The 18,006-nt window shown below is 39.1% G+C and overlaps 1 protein-coding gene across 2 annotated transcripts in view; it reads right to left on the reverse strand.

Moving 5' to 3' along the window:
* Positions 1 to 13,884, reverse strand: part of VPS13A (vacuolar protein sorting 13 homolog A) — a 106,487-nt gene extending 92,603 nt beyond the window's left edge. For both annotated transcript variants that reach the window (XM_065655749.1, XM_065655750.1), the window contains exons 1-12: positions 13,703 to 13,884; positions 7,983 to 8,026; positions 7,453 to 7,495; positions 6,357 to 6,452; positions 5,973 to 6,074; positions 5,188 to 5,297; positions 4,698 to 4,757; positions 3,488 to 3,547; positions 3,177 to 3,257; positions 2,703 to 2,760; positions 710 to 837; positions 378 to 484 (exon numbers count right to left, since the gene is read on the reverse strand). In XM_065655749.1, the coding sequence (XP_065511821.1) occupies positions 378 to 484; positions 710 to 837; positions 2,703 to 2,760; positions 3,177 to 3,257; positions 3,488 to 3,547; positions 4,698 to 4,757; positions 5,188 to 5,297; positions 5,973 to 6,074; positions 6,357 to 6,452; positions 7,453 to 7,495; positions 7,983 to 8,026; positions 13,703 to 13,802 (989 nt within the window). In that variant the 5' untranslated portion in view covers positions 13,803 to 13,884. The remainder of the gene's footprint in view (positions 1 to 377; positions 485 to 709; positions 838 to 2,702; positions 2,761 to 3,176; positions 3,258 to 3,487; positions 3,548 to 4,697; positions 4,758 to 5,187; positions 5,298 to 5,972; positions 6,075 to 6,356; positions 6,453 to 7,452; positions 7,496 to 7,982; positions 8,027 to 13,702) is intronic.
* Positions 13,885 to 18,006: the final 4,122 nt, after the last annotated feature.

Raw genomic sequence — 18,006 nt, forward strand, 5'->3', positions numbered from 1 at the left:
ACAGATCGTTATTTCCTAAAATTAAAAAGTAACCATGTATAAAAAGTGCCCAGAAATAAGTGTGTGTGAAAGACATATAATGGGGTCTCCATCAAAACAGAGTTAGGATATTAAAACACTATCAGACTTAAGTTTCTGATAATGCTCTTCAAGACAGCAAATGCAGGCTTTCAAACACTGTGTCCTCGCCTTTGGTTCAAGGTCCTCACCATTTAATTTTTTTTAATACTCCTAGCTTAAGAAAAACAAACAAAATCAAAAGAGAAGACTGTTTCAGAAGGAAATGAGTTCTAACCTACTTAAATAAGAAACAATCCCACAGTAATTATTTCAAATGAATAACTAACAAATGATTTTCAAATGCTGAGGTGGCATACCATGTCTTGGCATTGTTGTGCACTGGAACATCAGGTCTGTACTTCCGATATGGCAGATTTCGAGTCATCATATCAATAGACTCAAGAAGCTCCATAACACTGAAGTACTAAAAAAAAGAAAAGAGAAAATGAAAGTTATTGTCTTTCTGAGAATGCAAATCAAGCTTCTCTTTAAACAGAATATCACTTACAAAGAAAAACAAGACCAAGAAGTGAATTGATTCTGTATGTTTATTATAAAATTTTAGACTGCTTTTCTTATTATTTCTTATTATTCTTGCAAACTAACTTTTTTACACCATTACATATAACTTCAGGAAAACAGCTTATACCTGTGGCTTATTGAATTCAACAGTTATATCCTGTAAATTTACATCTAAATCCATTTTCGGTGATGAAAAGTCAACATCAGATCGAGGATTCATGAGGAGTTTGGCTCTCGCTGAAATTGGGCGGAAAACTAAAAAACAGAAGTTGATACAAAAAGCGCAATTAATTATTTAAGACTGCCATAAACGATACATAATACCTATCAGCTCAAATTATACCAGATTATTCATTTTAAAATGCTAGAGTTCAAAACATAAAGAATTAATCAACACGGCTTAAAATATAATACAAAGTATACTCAATTTCCAGTTTCATTCTGGCAACGTTAGTGGAACAAATATTTGTGGAACTTTCTCACAAGATTTCCTCTATGCAGTATTGAATGGCAGATGTTTCAATTAATAGTTTATATTTGCAACAAATCTAAGGTTTTTTGGCTATGATTTAAACTATTTTAGTACAAGATAGTGTCAAACACTGCACTTATTCCACTATAATAAGTCTTATTCCATAAGGATATTTTTAAAATGTTGCTGATGTTTTACACTGTTTGATAAATTATACTGACAACAGTGGATAAAACAAAAAATTACATATTTCTAAATCCAAGCCCAAGCAAGCATGGAAAAAAAAATATCAATATGGATCCTATGTAAAGTGAAGCACATCACATGAAAAATATCCAGAGCAGAAATGTTTTATCTGCTCCACAATTTGGCAATATCAGCCATTAAATATAGCCTTGTGTTTAGTTCCATTTTCCCATCTGTTTCAGGAATTGATCCAACAATAAGAATTTGTATATTACTTGAATTTGTGTAAACTGTATTTTTAACAAATAAAATTCCTTTGATTTCAACAGAAATACTGATAGACTGTGTGCGAGTATTATGTTTGCATTTAGATCAAATGATAGAAGCAGACTTTGTGCTTATTACCTTTCTAGCAATGTCTCAATCTAAAGAGTTGCTCTAAAAGAGCAAGAGTTGCCATTTACCACAGAATATCAGCATGATGTCATTCTTTAAAAATCTGCATCTCTGACGGCACTGCTGAATTTTTAGAGTGTAAATTCTGAATTCTGCAACTTTGCATACAACTATTTTGAACTCCTAAGTAAACAGTCAGAAGATGATGTTTGAACTTATTTTCTCGTAAAAAGAGTCAAAACTAGCTACTAAAAAAGATAAGACATCAGAAGAAATTACTAAATAGTTCTCTGGCAGTCAAATCAAGACACACAAAAGGCTTCCTCTTTCAGGCAAAGGCAAAAAGAAAAAAAAAACATAAAAATAACAGTGCCCTTATTAACCCTAGTTAGAGTGAACTGTGAGTGGTAGAGAACAAGCCACTTCAAAGGCCATTCTGTCTTCTCAACAGTTACTAAACAATCACACAGATGCGCATGAGAAATAAAAACCACGTATCTTCCACGCAATGGAAAGCAAGCAATCACCATGTTTGAGTGGACTCAACACAACTTTCAGACTAAAGTAAGCAAGACTCAAAGCAATACAGCTTGCCATATGGCAACACTAAACAAAATAAAACAAAAATGCTGATGTTTCATAGTTGTGTGATTACTGTTTCGACCTCTAGTGGAAAAATACACATTTCACATAAGAGGCAGGCGACCTCGGAAACATTAATCTGTTATTCAAAACAATCTGATTCACAAAGCTTACACGATGTGCATGTTCTTGCTAAACTTCTTAAAATAAGGAATTTCACATTGTTTACATCAATGGATGTGAATTTATGTATGACATTTCATTAGAATGACAGAAGATTCAAGACTCATATTTTAATCAAAGCCTTTTTAAGGCTACATATCTGGTGCAGCATTCACCATCAGAGAGACAGTTATTCCTACAAAAGAACTGAACTGCACTCCTAAGACACTTGAGTAACAACCAAAGTAGCAGTCTCTGAGATGCATTAAAAATTAAGTAAGGTATGCATGCATATTACAAATACAAATAAAATACCACTTACCAAAATCATAACCTTCTGGAATCACATTGTGGCTGGCAACTCCCTGTTTTAAGTTAACCTACATACACAATGAAATTAAAAATATGTTGTGTTTTTATTTCATGATAAGGTTTTAAAATGTCAAATGTCTGCATTGTAATCCGTGATACCCAGTACAACTCAAAATATTAATCTATGTTTTAAACAGAATAAGTTTTCAATGTTTAGCTAATAAAAGTCACTGAACAGATGACCATATATTGTATACAATTTTGTAAGTGGCAAAGGACTTTTTTTTTAACTTTCTCAGATCAGTGTTCCACCTCCATCACATAAAAACCTTAACATTTACCATTTTTTCCTAAAAAAGTTATAAGTTACAAGACAATTCTCTGGGACATTGACATAAATGGAAGCAGAACTGAATGTTAAGGATGCTCTGTACTTCAGAACACGAACTAGAATACTAGATGCATTATCTCATGTTTTACTTACCAATGATTCCTCACAACCACCATGGTAGAACATCTCTGATTTCACATTCCAGTATGCAAAAAGGTTATCCAGTCGTACAAGCTGACAATACCACAAAACATATGTATTAATACCTAAAAATTTTAGATTAATGATTTGGATTTCATTAATCCTAGATGAATAAAAATATTCAGAATGTTCCTTGCAGACTACATATCTTTTAATTTTACCTATATAGTTACGTGTTTTCTTGATCTTACTTTCTCTTGAAGAACTCTAATTTAGCTTGTTTTATCAACAATTCTTTCTTTATCATACAGTTTATACCATACCTTGTAAAATAACTTGGCAGTTTCATCATGTAAACATGGATTCCAATTCTTATCTGAGGTCTGAAATAAGAATTAAAGTTATTCCAATATCTAGAACACACCAACGTTTTATCATCACTGAAACAAACCAGAAAAAAGGAGAGAGAAACATCATCATAATTAAACTCCACTGAAAATAATGGGACACCATTTTCTGATTTAAGATTATTAAACTATTGTTTCAAGTGCAAACTTGATAAGGTTACTTCCGCCCCCAAAAATACATGCATGTACATGCAATGTCTGGTAAGCTGCACACAAGAGCCAAAAGATTCATCAAAATTCTGTTTTCACTATTGCAAACTGTTTTCCTTTACACCAATATTCTTTTTAGGCATGCTCTTTGGGATGAGATCAGCAAGGGACTAGAATTCTTTTATAATTCTGGAAGTAGCATTTTGATTTGAGCCCAACAGAAACACTATATGCTATTATACTTCTTCAAGGCTAATATGCATTTCAAGAGTGAAGTACTAAGAATACCAAAGTTTTTGTTCATTATGCAAAACTGTTTAGGTGGAGCAGCTAGCAAAAAGCTTTCAACATGCTAGGAACAAGTGATCTTAAGACAACTATTTAATTCAAGAAAGTAACATTTACTTAGATACACTTTCTTTAAGATTATCAGTTACACAGCAAAAGCTACTGAATCAGAGCAATTCAGCAGAATCAGCATATTGCTGTTATTAGGTAGTCCTTCAGAAAAAATAGGTATACAGTCTATGATGACTACTATTAGCAGTTTAAAGTGGAGCTTGCAGAGCAAAGAACTGAGCTTCAGTTTGAAATAAGATACCATCCTCTTTTTTTCCCTTCTCAATACCAAGTGGTAACTTTCCTGGGGCTCATGGCTGTTTCGGTAAAATATTCATAGATTCTGAATAGCCCAAATCCAAATTCTGGTACTTGGCAACCACAAAGTGCAGCAGGCAGTATAATACGAATTTCTCCCCAAGATCTGTTTTAATGTCAGCATTTTACCTTTAATAGCGCTCCCATGACAATATTTACGCTGGCTTGATAAACCAAGTAGTTACCATAGTGCATTGCTCATAATTATAGGTATAATTTCATTAGACAGTATGTTACCAGACAGCACAATAATACACAAAAATGTAACTTAACCTATCAGTATATATTAACATGCTTTTTCAATGAAACATAAAATTACCTGCAAACTTAGATTCTGAAGTGAAATCCCAAATGACAAGGGGTTATTCCGATTTGTGATCTAATAGAGTGGGGGGAAATAGCAAAAAAAAAAAAAAAAAAAAAGTATTATCTTATGCTCTAGATTTGGAAGTAAATAGCCAACAACAAAACAAAACAAAAAAATCACATACATATTATAAAGATCTGACAACCATATCTTCTTTGTACCCAACTATAGGCTTATAAATATCTTTATGCTTTTTATCAGTTTTCACTTTTAATGGTTTTTGTTGGGTTTTTTTTTTTTGGTAGTGTGGTTTTTTGTTTTGTGTTTTTTGTTTGTTTATCTTGTTTCATTGTGGTTTTTGTTTGTTTGGTGTTTGTTTGTTTGTGGTTTTGTTTTTGTTTGGGTTTTTTTTAAGACTATGGTAGAAAAGGTAGAAAAGAAATCAGCGAGTTTCTTGTTACAGTGCACAATGCCTTATGCTGAGATATACAAAAGTACTTACATCATCTTCATAGCGAATATGGATGTTGGAAATTTTCACTTGAAGATTTTTGATGACCTGAGTGACTAGTTTTTCTACAAAAGTGTCTTGTTTCTCTTCTTTTACTTTATCTAAGTTAAAGGAAAATAATTTAATATTTTGTTTCCATTAAAGTATTTTTAAAACTATACTAGAGAAAAAAATAACATGACAATGTTTATATGACAGACATTTAAATTTTCTATTATGTTGTACTCTAGTTGTACAAAAATATGTCCTGTGATTACAATCTATAACATTAACATCCTCAGGCAAAACAGTTTCAGTTTTATTACCTGCTGCACGAAGAATCAGGTTGTTCAAAAGTATGACTTGTACCCATTGATACTCAAGATGGCCAACACATATTTCTTGAAAGTACCAAAAGTTCAACTTAAGATGATAAGACTTAACATGTATCAAAGAACAAATTAAGCAGAATCTTTACAGAGGTGTAACCATAAAAGGTCTTTGCTACTGGAAACAATGTTACATTGTCTCTTACAAAATGAGAGGAAAGAAATCATCAGGCAATACAGGACATAAACAAGGAATATTTCAAAAGCCCTATTTGTATCTGATCACATCAATGTTCAAACTTTTTTAATTTTCAGGCAGCTATATCTAAAAATACTTAAGTAATAGGTTTTTAAATATCAAGAGGAAAACAAGAAGGTAAAACACTGTAAGTGACAAATCCAGCGTATTTCTGGATTAAAATAAATAAAATAAATAGCATCACTTTCATTATCTTTTCCCACTCTTACCTTGGTCAGCTATTTTCTGCTTTGCTTCCTCTATCCTCTGCAACTCCCTCTGCCTTGCTTCCAAGAGCTGCCTTGCTTCTTTTTCAGCATCATATTTTATGCCTAAATACACAATGTAAAAAGGTATGATACAAAAAACTTTACACGTTTTTGGAAGATGCTTTTTCAAAAGCAATCATTTTCACATTTTGTTAATAGTTACATAACAGCAAAAAATTAGGTGACTAAATGTAAACTACTGGAAGACACCCCATTCCCTTTATCTAGTTGTATTTGGTAGGAGTATCTACTAGGAATAAAGGTCATTAAAAAAATACCAACCTATTCCAGATACCTCTCAAATCCCACCAATCTATATTCACTTTTTTCTCTACATTAACTTACTGGCTGTGGGCACAATAAGCAAATAAACTCCATCAAGAACTGCCTCAACGGGTTGAGTATAAAGGTTTTGCCATGGAATCTGTAGGTTAAGTTGACCTACAAACACAAAATAAACAGGTTGAGGCATACAGTTAAATAGCTGAATGGGAAAAAAGTAGTCAGAAATCTAATCAACATCAACAATGAAGTCTCTGAACAATTATTACACTGGAAAGAAAAAAAACAGTGCACCTGAGGCACACGTCCTTTGGGTTGTTTGTTTTACACAGCACACAAATAAACATGAGGCAAGTTTTGCCGTGAGCAGAACTAACAAGTCTACAGGTTCTCTTCTTACTCCTTCGAATTATATTCCTTCTTCCTAACAGCAACATCTCCCTCCTTGCAAATCCACTGCAGCACTCATACACGAGAAAAGCATGGGCAGCTCACATGCAATCAGTCAAACACTGCCCAAAACAGAATTTTTAAAAAAACATATTTTTCTTTCTTTTTCTGTGGAAAAGAACCTTAAAGTAGTGTGCGTGTTTTAAGAACACGGGGACTCTGAGATTACAGTGGCTCTCACTGCTCACACAAGTGCCAATTTTAATAAACTATGAAATCAGTCACAGGAAAATATATACTTCCAGGGTAGATTTACAGGAAATATAATGGCTTTAGATTTAGTTCGCTTTAAGAAACCACTGACTTTTACATGATAATCAACTTGCACTGAGAAAACTTTTAATATTTGCAAAAACAGGGAAGAAGGATAGAAAGGGAAGGCACGATCAGCTGTGGAGTCTTGCTAAGACAAGGGATGAGATCTAGTCCTGCTCAGTTGCTCATCTTTGCTGTGTTGGGTTCTTTTCACATTACTATTGAAGCGATTAGGCAAGACTCCAGTATATTTTAACTTGACCACCTCAGCTCAAGAAAAGTAGCTTCCTCAAGCAGGTTTTTTTTTTTCAGAAGAGACAAACTTCAGAGTGTACAAAGCATGCAAATCAAGGAAACTAAGAAAATTACTTTCTTAGGATGCCTAGAGCCATGTGCAAGGAAAAGTAGTATGTTTAGTAACTCCTGCATGGGTGTATGATAAAATGTAACTTACCAATATGTCCTGCTTTAACTTTAAATGGCACATCCAGCTGACTCTGAAAGAAAGTGGTTTAAAACATTCAAGCTTATTTCAGGAACTTGGGAAATGTTCCCGTATAGGAAAAAAGACAATGATAACCTTAACAACAAATTTACCTTTCAACCACTGAAAGTTACTGATTTAGACTGTTAAACCACGCTAGGCTAAAAACATTCTCAAGAGCAAGTTTCTAACTTGATGAGCTAGAGGAAAAAAAGGTCTTTTAGTACTTCTTTTGACAAAAACACATTATTTTAGCAGTTGCTGAATTTTGTTTTTGCAAATACCAAAAAATAAAAAAGCTAAATGATGCCAGCATACACCGTCACCTTTAAATTTAATTGCAAATTAATTAGACAATTCGCACAAATGCAGGGAAAACAAATCAGTAAGCTTTCACTTAAAAGAACGCATATCCAAAAATAAGAACTGAAAAAAGCACATACAACTCAAAACATTTTTCAAGAATCGTTTTTGTAACAGTTTTATTTTCACTAACTTACCAGTGCATTTTCCTTTATTTCAAGATTCTTCAGTGCTACGGCTCCTAAAAGCAAAGAAGCCAATAAGTAAAATTACAACAAGCAAAGTAGTAGTGGTGCATGTCAAACATCCCAAAGTCTGAGTCAGTGGTGCCTGACCTGTGGTTCTTCAACTCTTTGCTGTGGAAGATATCCACAACCTACACTCCAAATACCCATGAAACATGATGAAGAACAAATAGTTCATTCATGTCACAAAATAATATCTGAGATTTTCCCACGGAGCTTGAAAAGAACCTGAGATTCCTCAAAGTAAAAATGTTGGAAATACTGTCACATTTTCTAAGGACCCATTTTGAAAGTAAGTTTCTTTCTTTTTTCCTCGACCATCTGCTTCCTATGCTTGTGGTAATCTAGCAACATTAAATTTAGAGTGAATTTTTAGTGCTCAAAAGATCTTACATTTGCAAGTTATATTTATAGGCGTATAAAAGTTCACAGGAAGTATTTCAGTAAATCTAATTTTTAAATGTTTTAACATAACAATAAATTCAGTATCCTATAAGCACAGAAAAATTTAATTGCAAGGTCAGTTTTTAAAACATACTCGACATTAGACACTTGTCATAACAAAGGAATATTGGAAGGGACTAGAAAACCCATAACTCAACATGCACGTGGAACAATGTCTTCTGCAAATTCTACAAGAAGGGTGGAACACTTGCAATTGTTATCTTTGAATTAGCGTTAACACATGCACATGGAACAGACACCTGATACGGCTGAGCAGGTGCATAAATGAGATTCAGGAGACCAGAAGCAGATTATAGGCCTGGAAAGAAATACAGCTTGAGACTGCAAATGAAGATTTGATTGATGCCATAAGGCTTTCCTTCTGGGGATGCAAGTTAGAAATGGCCAAACATATGGGGAGACAGGAGCTCCAACTGCAATAAATATTCTTGCAGTTATATAGTGCTGATGGCATTAGACTACTGTTCAAAGCACCACCAAGTTTGGGAAACTGGACCCTAATCTCAAAAATGCATTCATTAGAACAGCTGGCTCAAGTTGTTGAACTTCTGTGGAAGAGCTGATCAGGTAAACTAATCCACCCATATTGTAGTACTCACAAAATACTGTAAAGTTTTTAACTGTTTAATTTATTCATTGCAACAATCTACTATCACTTTCCTGTTGAATTCTATACATCTGATATGTGCCACCATCAGCTTCTCCAGAGACATACTACATGCAGAAGGATGTTTTTTAAGAGGTGGTGGTTCTGCTTTTAAGCCTTACAACGCACACACATTGACAGCAACATTAGAATTTTTTCTAGAAAAAGGCATTTGCTTCTCTAAGACGACATCACTAACTGTAATTGTATTCACAAGTAATTCTAATGTTATCCAGAGCAAAGATTCATGTTTGTAACCAAGTTACCATGCATGACATGCAATTTTTGCATGTCAATTGAGCCACGGTAAAAACGTTCACAAACTCTAAGACCATGTGACACATGAAGTAGTTTAACTGGATTTCTTTTCTTTCACTTTCACTGTCGGCTAAGTAAACATTACCTCTCCTTTATCAAGAGTTTGGCACATGCCACATTTAAGCTGAGGCACAGTAACTTTAGCTGCAGTAATTTGGCAGCCCTAATGCTTCCAAAAACAAGGTACTGCAAAGAGAACAAGGATTATTATCTCAACAACTTACAATGTTTTGTGAGGGAGAACTATAGCTCATTTTACCTGAGCACATCATAACGGCAGAGAATAAACAAGGTGTCAATACTGTTTCAAACAAGATGGCTTTGACGATTTTATGTGAAATGCTGGCATTGGGAAGTACAGTAAATAATTCTTCACCATTTTTCCTATACTTAAGTTTTTACAATTAATAAGTTTAAAGGTTTTAGTTAAAATCCCTAGAAGAAACAGAAATTAGTAAAACTTCAATCATTTTAGTATAAAATTATTGAAATACATTCACTAAAACATCACGGTTTACTTACAAAAACCTTGACTGAGGGTCTGATGACAGTGAATGGACTACCAAAGCACACAAAAGGCTACTACTGAAGCTCTGCGTTTTGTACATTTACGCAATATTTCTTTTCCCCACACTTGAGTGCAAGAAAGATATTAACTAAACATTCCTGCAAGTAAACGTGAACTACTTCCAAAGCTACCATACCCCACCTGGCAACCACTTTTAACACTCACAGACACGTCAGTATTCTCCTTCATTGCCAAAATTTAGTCTCCATCACACTCGGCTGTTTCACTTGCCATGGAAAGCATCTCCAAGTGCAACAGCACTGAATCCTGACTGGGGGTAGGGAAGCCCTCACAAAGACATAACACAGCTACCGAATTTTACTTTCTTGGAGCACTGCCAATGAATTTTAATGGCAAGAATTTCAAAATATGTCAAGGTTTGGCTGTTCGGTTTTGTTGAGGTTTTGATTTTGGTTTTGTTTGTTTGTTTTCCCCTTTGGGGGCAACTGGATGTGTCTTTGTTTTGATGACAGAAACGCATCCAGACTAAACCCCATTTGATGGGCTGAAAATTGCCCAGTGAAGGAACCTTGAAAACTGTATATACAAGTAGATGGAGTTGTATAAATATCTAGGGTTAAACACACAGGCTAACAGCCAAAACAATAATAAAAGCCAGAACATTTATAAATACCTATAGCACAGTCTAGGATTTATTTAGGCTACATTATAAAGCAAATTCTTAGCTTTACTGATCCCTGGACATTGTCAATAATTCAACAAAACCAAACATTGGTCAAAATTCTGGAATAAATAGGTTTATAGTTTTAATTTTATATACTCAAAACAACTTAAGGAATTTGAGTGCATGAACCGACATCTACTACCAAGGACTTAGCTTGCAAAAAGAGATATAGAAAATAAGATAACACTCAGTAAACTATCTCATCAAAGAGGCCTAACTGAAATTTTGTTATGGATGTCAACAGAAGTTAAAGACGGGGAAGAATATTAATCCACATAAAAATCCTGCAGATTTAACCTATGTGTTCATCACATCTCTGCTGTCTTGTAAATAAGAACGAGAGTGGGGGGTAGGGAGAAGGCGGAGGCAGGGAAGACAGATGAGAGAAAGAGAGATGAAAGATGATAGGCATCAGAAATTGAAAATACCTCAGCTGGTATCTGACCAGTATCCAACACTTCTGCTCGCACACTTTAACAGAATTTCTGCTTTTTAGCAACAGCATTGTCAGCTTGTGAAGCTTTGATCACTTTACAAAAACTGCTAACTTTGCCAGTCATTTCTCACTTGTGTTTGTGTTGCTAATTATTCCTGTTTAAGCATACCTTCTGGAGACAAGCTGTAAGTCTTTGAGGATTTGAGTGTCTGCCAAATACTCCCTCTATTGACACCTCTTGTAAAATAGGTCATGAAAGGCAGCAGAAACTACTAGATATTCTGCATTCCTCAGTCAATTCAAATGACTAGTATGTAAGGGGAGGATTGCACCTGCTATACCCAGACAAGGAAAGGTGTGTAAAAGAAGAAGTCTTTTATTAGAATAACAGTTGTAGCCAGAAAAAAGCAGGTAAAAACTGCCTGTGCACTCACAAGTTTGTGTCAATTATCTTCCTGTATCATCCTACTAATGTAGCTGCCCCAGTAAGAGACCCTAGCTATTCAAATAACAAGTTGTGTTAAGTAAGACATGGTTGAGACATTAAGTACACACGCCAGCTCAACAGAGAATTGAGTATTTTAAAGGCCATTCAGAGGGTCTAAACAAGACAGTGAATGAACGGTTCTTCAGATCTAGTCAAAAGAAAAGAGTGGCAACATGGAGCTTGGTGGAACAATTGTTGGGTCTCTCATAGTGCCTGGAAATCTCAACCACACTTCACTTCTTCTCAAAGATAACTCTCAACATCTCACATCACTTCATTTCTTCAGGTATTTAAGTATAACTTTATTAGGCCTAGACCACGCAAAAAACTTGTCTAAATACTTCTCTAAACTGTTTTTCTAAGCCAAGTACTTATACATCTGTTAATGCAGCTTATTAAAACTATATTTTTCAGTGAAGACCAAAACAAGAAGATGTTTAAAACTGTCCTTCCCAGCATCATCCATCCAATAACCTTCCTCAATGGCTGCCTAACACAGTAACTTTTTATTCGGCTTCATACTAATGGAGTTCTTAAGAAGCGTGATTTTCTTCTCTGTTATATTATTTTCTGAGACTTGGCCTTTCCAATTAACGTAGTTTATAGTTTCTCTCCAGCAGTTACAGGTACTGTTGCAGTCTTAAGACTCCATATTGAGACTGAATTTTGCAAAGACGCTACAAATGACTTGACTACCAGAATGAAAATCACTGCAGAGATTAAACCCAATAAGGATGCCATCTCAAAAACAGAAGCACGAAACAAAAGCGTTTAGGATGCAAAAACCTCCAAGAAAAGCCTCTAAAATCTGATGATTCATATATATCAGCACCTAAGAATGGAATTGTATGTAGGGAATACCTCAAGGATGCTTCACACCTAAAGACATGTAAACACACACATAAAAAAACCCTGCACCTGTGTGTTTGCTTTTGCCGATGCTGCAGACATCTGGAATGAACATCCAAAGCCAATCTAGAAGTGGTCACTGCATATGCATCTGCTAATTGTACTTGTCTTTTCATATGCTACCCTATTTTGCCCAGACATACTGGAAAGACAGACCTTTGTTGCTGTTTTCTTGTACATACATTGCTAAAGGGACCTCAACACAGCACTAAGAGAATACTTTCCTCCCGTCAGAGCTGACATGCTAATTTATTTCTACAGACTATTGCTTAACCTGCCTAGCACAGCTGGTCACAGCTTTTGCAAGCACCTCAGCCAGTCTCTGTTCCTAATTCTCTAACGTTAAAAAAAAAATGAAACGTGACAACTATTCTAGACCTACAAATGACAGCACTAAAAAAAAATGGCACGTCACCCCCGTTTGCAGAGAGGCCACTGACTTCCACTGGCATTCCACTGACACAAAACGCAATCAAAGCACCCGGTGTTTATTTTCAGTTTCTTATTCCGGGGCAGGGAACGTCTCAGTCACTCGGCTCGGTGTCGCACGGACCCGCGGCCGGGCCGGGCTGCGGGCGGCGGCTCCAGCTGCGCCCCAAACTTCCCGCGGACGCCGCAAGGGCCGGAAGACCCCGAAACCCGCCAGCTCCCCAGCCAAGGTACGTCCCCAGCCAGGAGACAGCAAGTGCAGCTCGACATGGAAGAATAAAGCCCAAGCGGACGCTCGTACACCTCAAGCGTTTTCGCCCGGTTTTTCCCCTGGTTTTGCGGCTCCTCCCGTCCCCCGCTGCCGCAACCGCCACCAGCTGCTCCGCGCCCCGCACCGACACCTCCTCCCCAGCTCGCTCGCCCGCCCCCACGACTATTTTTAAGCTGCCGGGCAGGTGGAGCGGCGAAAGAGCTGCCGGGCAGGCAGCCCAGCCCAGCGCAGCCCAGCGCAGCGCGGCGACGGGCGCGGCACCGCCCGGCCCGGACGCCCCAGGGACACCGCCCCGGCCTCCTCCCTTGCGCGGGCGGCAGGACGGCCCCGAGCCCGGCCGGACCGAGGCAGGGGCCGCGGCAGTGCCCAGGGCGGCGGCGGCGGGCGGGCGGGCGGCTCCGTGGCGTGGCCGGGCCGCGCCGGGCGGCGCGTCCCCCCGCGGCGCGGCAGCCCCGTACCTCCCCAGATGCCCAGCTTCAGCTGCGAGCTGTCCAGGTTCACCACGTAGTCGCCGAGGAACCGGTTCAGGACGTCCACGACCAGCGACTCGAACACCATCCTGCCGCCCCGGCAGCTGCAGCGCCGCCGCTCGCAGCCCAGCCCGGCCGCGGCCCCGCCCCCGCCACGCGCGCTGCGCCGCCCCGCCCCGCGGCCCGAGGGGGCGGGCCCCGCCCCGCCCCGCCCCGCCCCGCCCCGCCCACCGCCCGCCGAAGCGCGGCGCTGCTTGCGCAGGCGCGCAGGCGCGGTAGCTCCGTGCCGGCTGCGGGCGCGGGGAGGGCGGGGCGCGGTTGGCCGGGGTACGGCAGCCGGCGGGGGCCGCGCCGCAGCGGGTGCCTGAGCTCGCTCCCGGGGCCGCTTCGAACTATTTCCGAGGGAAGGCGGAGGGTTTCGCGCTGGCTAGCCATTTTGTTTCTTTTTAAGATATCGAGTAGCTCGTCCTAGGCGTTTAAATATGGTAGCCATCACGATTTCTTGAAGAATTTTTCTCCCCGGGGTAGGCAAGCGTAGGAATTACTACATCTCTCAGCTATTTGAAAGTGGCCGAACTATTATTAGCATCATGAGTAAAGCAAGTTGAATTTAAGACGCCTCACCGAAGAGCTTGACTCTCGTGCTGTTTGCTGGCTTGGGGATCTGCCGAATCCAGCCGAAAAATCTGGGCCACGTCTGCCGCGAGCGCGGGGCCTCCCGGTTCTGCCGGGCCGCCGCAGGTGGCAGGAGGAACGTGACTATCCTCCGGCCTGGTCCTGGAACTGCAACAGTTAGGCTTGAAATTTAGTTTAAATATTTCATTGCTGAGCAACCCCCCCTGAGGTTTTACAGCGTGCAGTATTAGGTTTGCGTGGCAAGCTTGTGGGGACGGGGATGCCGCTCTGAGGAGGGACCAGGGGCTGCCCGGTGCTGGGCACAGCCAGTTCCAGCTGCCAGTTCCAGCTGCCAGATCCAGCTGGCTCCGGCGCAGACCCCGCTGGCGCAGCTGGGCCCCTCAGCAACACTCGCGGCACCTCCGTGATAATGTGTTTGTGAAAGGGTAAAAACTGCTGCGCAACAGCGGCTGTGAGAGAGGAGTGAGAACGTGCGAGAGAAACAGCTCCGCAGACACCGAGCTCAGTGCAGAAGGAGGGCAGGAGGTGCTCCAGGCGCTGGAGCAGAGCTTCCCCTGCAGCCCGTGGTGCAGACCATGGTGAGGCCGGCTGTCCCCTGCAGCCCATGGAGGTCCCTGGGGGAGCAGAGGCCCACCTGCAGCTCATGGAAGACCCCACAAGAGCACAGGTGGATGCCCAAAGGAAGCAGCGGCTGATGCAGAGCCCACGCAGGAGCAGGCTGTATTCCCTTCTGTCATTGTCACTGAACCTTTGTATCTAAGACACTAAATGAAACCATTTTAATTAGACTGTCTTATTGACTGGGGGGACAGGAATAGGCAGAGATTATACAGTTTCCTTCCTTTCTGTCCTAGTAAAAGAAAGCTACCTACTGCTTCTCCTGACCTTTCCTTTCACTGTGGCATGTATTTGCCTACTTACGCAGAGTCTGCCGCATCAACAATGCCTCTCCTTCCCCTAACGTGCAGAATTTAATCATTTACAAAGAAGTAGCTGGGTTGTAGGAAGTACACTTTTATCAAGGACATCATTGTTGTTCTCTGTTTATTAAAACAAGGAAGCGGTGAGAGAGAGTCTGAAGAAGGATAACAGGCAACAAAAAACCCTGTACTGTCTTATTGATACTTAAGTTCCTCTGAAGGTTGTTGTGTATTGTTTGAAGAAACTGTGATCTCTGTTTTTGCAGCTCTTGGGTTTAGCACCTTTTCCTCTTGAGAGACAGCGGTAACATAAAAATAAACACAGCATTAGATAATCTAGACCAATAAAAACTAAAATGCAGTCAGCAACTTATGCATATCAAATGTAACTGTGGCCAAGCACTGCTACACATAGATGAGAACATTTATGTAGCAGGCTTTCTATAAATTTATTATACGAAGCCAAATTTATTTCTTATAAGCTGTCTCTAGATAAAAACATGAACACAGGGCTTTTCCTATTTTCTGGCTAAATGACATATCTTCCTATCTGGTTGTTGAAAAGCAAGTTGTTAAATCCATTTACAACTACTCCTGTCTACTTAACTCTTCCGAAGTCGGGCTTTGGCAGCATGCATCCCCAGGATTCGCTTCTGCCAGTCACATGAACCTGGGATTTCCACAAACGTTGAGAATTTTGTCTATGTACAGGATGCAGCCACAGGCACCTGGATAGCCGTTTTTCCACTTGAACTTGTGTTCTGTTTGTTCTTGTGGTCCACATAGAGATCCATTAATAATCTCTATGCTTTTCCCAATTTTATAATCAAAGGCGTTGATACCTTTATGGCACTTCACATCTGTAACAAAACTGTTTAACATCTGGCTAAGTATTACCAGCCAGATTTCTGGGCTCCCTGCTCATACAATTTCTTCAAGCTGAGCTTGGATGCCACAGTCTTCTCTGTGCCAAAGGGTGATCCTGGGTCAGTTTACTGCTGACCTCTGTGCTGACACTGCTCAAATTTCTACTGAAGTGACTCAACATCTCAAAGGTCTGCCAGGATGGCAGGTCATCTTCAGGGTACAATGCTGTTCTCTGCTACAGGACAACTACTGGAAGCCATCTCAGTCACATATCAGAGCTCAGGCAAGCAAATTTGCTCATAGAAAAAAACATAGAAGTTGTTTCTGAGTTTTTTATGCTTCTCCAAATCTTCTAATTTCCAGGGTCTAATGAATTCATATAGCATCAGGTATACTGCCATGATTCCATGTATTTTCATATTTATAAAAATGAAACTCCTTATGCTTGTTTCTTCCAAGTTGCAGATAATGCTTTCAGAATGGCTTTAGATCAAAGAAGTACAAAGGGTGATGAATAAAACAGGATGGACTATGAAGCTCACTTAATGTGTCCTCAAAACCAGAATTCTATCAGTCTTACAGGGATGTCAAAATTAATGAACTATTTTAGAATGCACTCATAACTGCAGTGAAACCACACATCGCAATAATGCCTTATTTCTAAATCTTTCAGAGCCATGGTTTTGAATCTCCTTCAGAATTGGCTGAATCATGGTGCAACAACATTTGCTCTACTTACACAACCTTTTCCTCAGGACAAGGTGAAGTATGTGTCAATTCTAAACTACTTCAGTTATACATGCAGCAATACAGTAATTGCTGAAAAGTGTAGTAATCTTACTCAGCAAGCCTGTAGTACTGAGCCTAAACTGCTTAAACTCTTTGAAACTCAGAGGCAAAACCACTCCTGAATTTTCCATCTGATCATGGTATGCAATAAAAACTCCAAGGTCTGTTTACCAATGAAACATTTTTGCTTAATTTTAAATCCAGTTCTTACAGTTCTAGGAACAAATTAGAGAGTAATTAGAGAGTAATTCCTGCCATCACCAAATAAATGTATTCTGCAGTATGGCAAAACAGAAACTTTAAAAGTACAGTAGGCTTCTGAACACATTCTCTGAGATGACTCAGAGTCTTTTTCAGCAGATCCCTAGCAGTGTAACTGTGGCTTTTCCCTTTCTAGATGTGAACTGCTCTCTCTTGCTGGTCTCTGCTGGCAGGAATTATCAGTTGCTCACATCAACACCATCCAGTATGTATTTTTCACTGCCTCAGTAACTACAGAAGTCTGGCCCTATATGTGAATGCTAAACAGAAACAGACCACAAAGTAGATGGTTCCTGCTTCAATTGAAGAGGTGCCATATGGCAAAAGCAGGGAAATAAATAACTTTGTGATACCAAGGATGTTAATTAAGCAAAAGTATATTGCATCCACACTTAGTTTCTTTTACTGCAAGTGCATAAACAATAAGAGAGTACCTGTGCAGAGGATTTTAGGTGGAGAGTCACCCCAACTGGAAGAGTAATAACAAGCATTTGTCCGGGTGGATCCTCTATACTTGTACTAGAAAGCTAGTAGCTCATGCTTTCTGTTTCACCTACAGCTGTTTCCTCTAAGATCAGGAATGAATCTCATAGACATTTGAGAACAAAACCTGGATGTATATTTTTACATTTTATACAGCATGAAAACATATTTCTAAATCAGATATATAAGTACAGTATTTGAACTGATAATACAGGGATGTAATTATTTCTGTTTCAAATGTTATTTTTAAATATAACATCTGAAGTCCATAAGTTTCTCACTCATTATTTCCTCTAACTGACAGCATTACTCTATTACAGCTAACTTGCAGTCCTT

This window comes from Caloenas nicobarica, chromosome Z (assembly GCF_036013445.1).
Source record: "Caloenas nicobarica isolate bCalNic1 chromosome Z, bCalNic1.hap1, whole genome shotgun sequence".
NCBI classification, from domain to species: domain Eukaryota; kingdom Metazoa; phylum Chordata; class Aves; order Columbiformes; family Columbidae; genus Caloenas; species Caloenas nicobarica.